General features: G+C 56.1%; 1 protein-coding gene across 1 annotated transcript; it reads right to left on the bottom strand.

Annotated features, from left to right (window-relative positions):
- Positions 1 to 593: 593 nt before the first annotated feature.
- Positions 594 to 2392, bottom strand: LOC123255899 (carbohydrate sulfotransferase 2; the record flags this gene model as incomplete). The annotated part of the gene is made up of 1 exon (XM_044684617.1): positions 594 to 2392. A coding segment is annotated over one exon (1182 nt), but the record flags the coding sequence as incomplete, so codon positions are not given.
- Between the last annotated feature and the right edge of the window lie 8 nt (positions 2393 to 2400).

Here is a 2400-nt window from a genome sequence, read left to right as displayed (position 1 = left end):
ATATATATATATATATACATATAAGTATACATGTAGTCCCCAAACCCTCGAACTTTTAGATTTTGTTCTGATCTCCACTTGTGTTCTGGTTTTCAATCACCTACTTCCTTTGGCATCCATCATAGCAAGTGATCAAATTCTGAACCAAGCTCTGGACGGGAAATAAGTCCTTCAAGGTATTAAATCTTAACACTGTGATAGCCCAAAGCAGTTCTTTGGCAATCACAGGAATTTGTTCTTTCCTTCTTAGATTCACATCCAGGAAGGAAGGAGCTGTACTTTTCCACTGATTTGCTCTATTTTTTTTTAGGGGGTTGGGGGCGGGGTGGGTAGTATTAGTGAATTTGTGTACAAACGCTGGAACTGGAGCCTGACAGAAGGCGTGATTTATTTATAAGAAAGTGACTCCCAGCTCTGAGCATGAAAAGAGTCAAGCAGGCAAATGGTGCCTCCCTCCCCGACTCCCCCCCCCCCCCATCCCGGCCCCATTCCATCTGGCTACCCACGTGGGACAGGTACCCAGGAAAGCAAGTGTTGTTTGCAGCTGCACTGGACAAGTAACATAGATAATTCCAAAGCAACCAAAACAGTTATTAAAAAATGAATATCATTTATTATTTTCTTTATTAATAGTCACATGTAACCTCTGCTTTTTCCACAAAAGTCCGTTTCAGATTTATGAATCCGTGATTTCCGCCTCACCCCTGGGGGCTCCAGACCTTCCTCGACTTCCCGACCCCGACCCCGACCCCTACCCCACCCCGCCCCTCTCCAAAATCCAAGCTGTTCATTTACATGACCACAGACACCACAGAAAGTTTGTAAACAAGATTTTGGTTGCTGGGAACTTGAACATCCCACTTCCGAACGGAAGGAGGTGAGGGGGGATGGGAAAGGATGGAAGGGAAGGAAGAGATGGGAGGGGAGGGAAAACTTGCCAACTCTTTCAAGTCTTGCCTCTTCTGGGATGTACCCGTTGTCGCTGTTCCTTGAAACCCCATGATTCCAAACATTTATAGCAAGTGTGAGTGTAATTATTTATATTATATAATATAGAGAATATTTAGTCTTCCCGGTTGGGGTCTTAGGCTGTTCTTTTGACTGTGCACCAGGATCCTCCCGTGCCCACCAGGTTCTCGGGAGGTCCCATGGGGGCGGGCCTCCAGGTAGGAGAGAAGCCCCCGTCCTGTCTCCACTCCCATAACCAGTCTTAGAGCCGGGGTTTCCGGAGCAGAGTCTTGCTGAGGTCTTTCACCTCCTCGGGGCTGTTGACCCTCTCGTAGCCCAGCACAGCCATGGGCTGGTAGCAGAACTCCTCCACCTGCTTGATCTGCTGGAAGGTGAGGGCAGCCCTCCAGGCACTGGCCGCTTGTGTGGCGTTGCGAGCGGACACCACGAAGGGCTTGGAGGAGGAGCCCGAGCCGCTGGTCATGTTCAGGGCAAACTGCTCCATCTCCGGGCTCACCAGGAGCCCCACGAAGTCGTACACCCTTCGCAGCGTCTTGACCGGGTCCCCCACAAGGTCCTCGTAGCGCACGACCAAGTAATGACCCCGTAGCCAGTCCGGGGGCTGTAGCGCTGTCTGCAGGGTTTTGGCCATGCTATTACAGATGACCTCCATGGCCCCTAGGGCGTGATAGTCAGCCGGTCCGCTTCCCAGACCCTCTTTCTTCCCGCCTAGCTTGTGGCCCGCCGCCTCGAGGAAGGGCATGCGGTGCGCCCGCGGATCCCGGCTGCGCACCACCTGCAGGCTCTCTCGAATGAGTCCGTGGCGGGAGCGTATGCGGGAACTGGCCACGGCCCGGGGGTCCCGCACTAGGTGAATGACCTTGAGGTCCAGAGCCGGGTCCCGCAGCAGCGGGGCCAGCACTGCCACGTCGAAGACCCGCACCCCCTTGATGACCAGCGTGCGGTACTTGCGGCACTCCTCCTCGAAGCGCGCCAGCCGCTGGGGAGGGCATTTCTTGCACACTCTGTCGTCCACCAACCCCACCACCTCCTTGCGGTAGGCTGGGCACAGGGGCGAGGAGCAGACAACCTTGTTGGTGGCGGCCCCGAAGATGCCCAATGTCGTAAGGTTGCGCCCCCCGCTGCCCGCGGGGCTGTACAACTGGAAGACAGACAGGTCGCAGCGGTAGAGGGCGCTGAGCATGTCCCGCGCCGCGCCCTGCAGGGATACCGCGTCGCCGGGGTACAGCTTCTGCCACACATGCCACACGGGCTCGTAGAGAAAGAAAACCTCAGGGTTCTGGTTGAAAAGCTCCCCAAAGAAGGACGAGCCCGAGCGCCACGTGGTGAACACATAGACCAGCTGGCGCTTGCGGGGGCCCGGGTCGGCGCTGGCTGGGGCGCCCGGGCCACTGCCGTTGCCGCCTCCTCCCCCAGGGCCCGGGCCCGCGC

Source organism: Gracilinanus agilis, unplaced genomic scaffold (genome assembly GCF_016433145.1).
Source record: "Gracilinanus agilis isolate LMUSP501 unplaced genomic scaffold, AgileGrace unplaced_scaffold53881, whole genome shotgun sequence".
Classification (NCBI taxonomy): domain Eukaryota; kingdom Metazoa; phylum Chordata; class Mammalia; order Didelphimorphia; family Didelphidae; genus Gracilinanus; species Gracilinanus agilis.
This window is presented reverse-complemented; position numbering and strand designations above follow the sequence as displayed.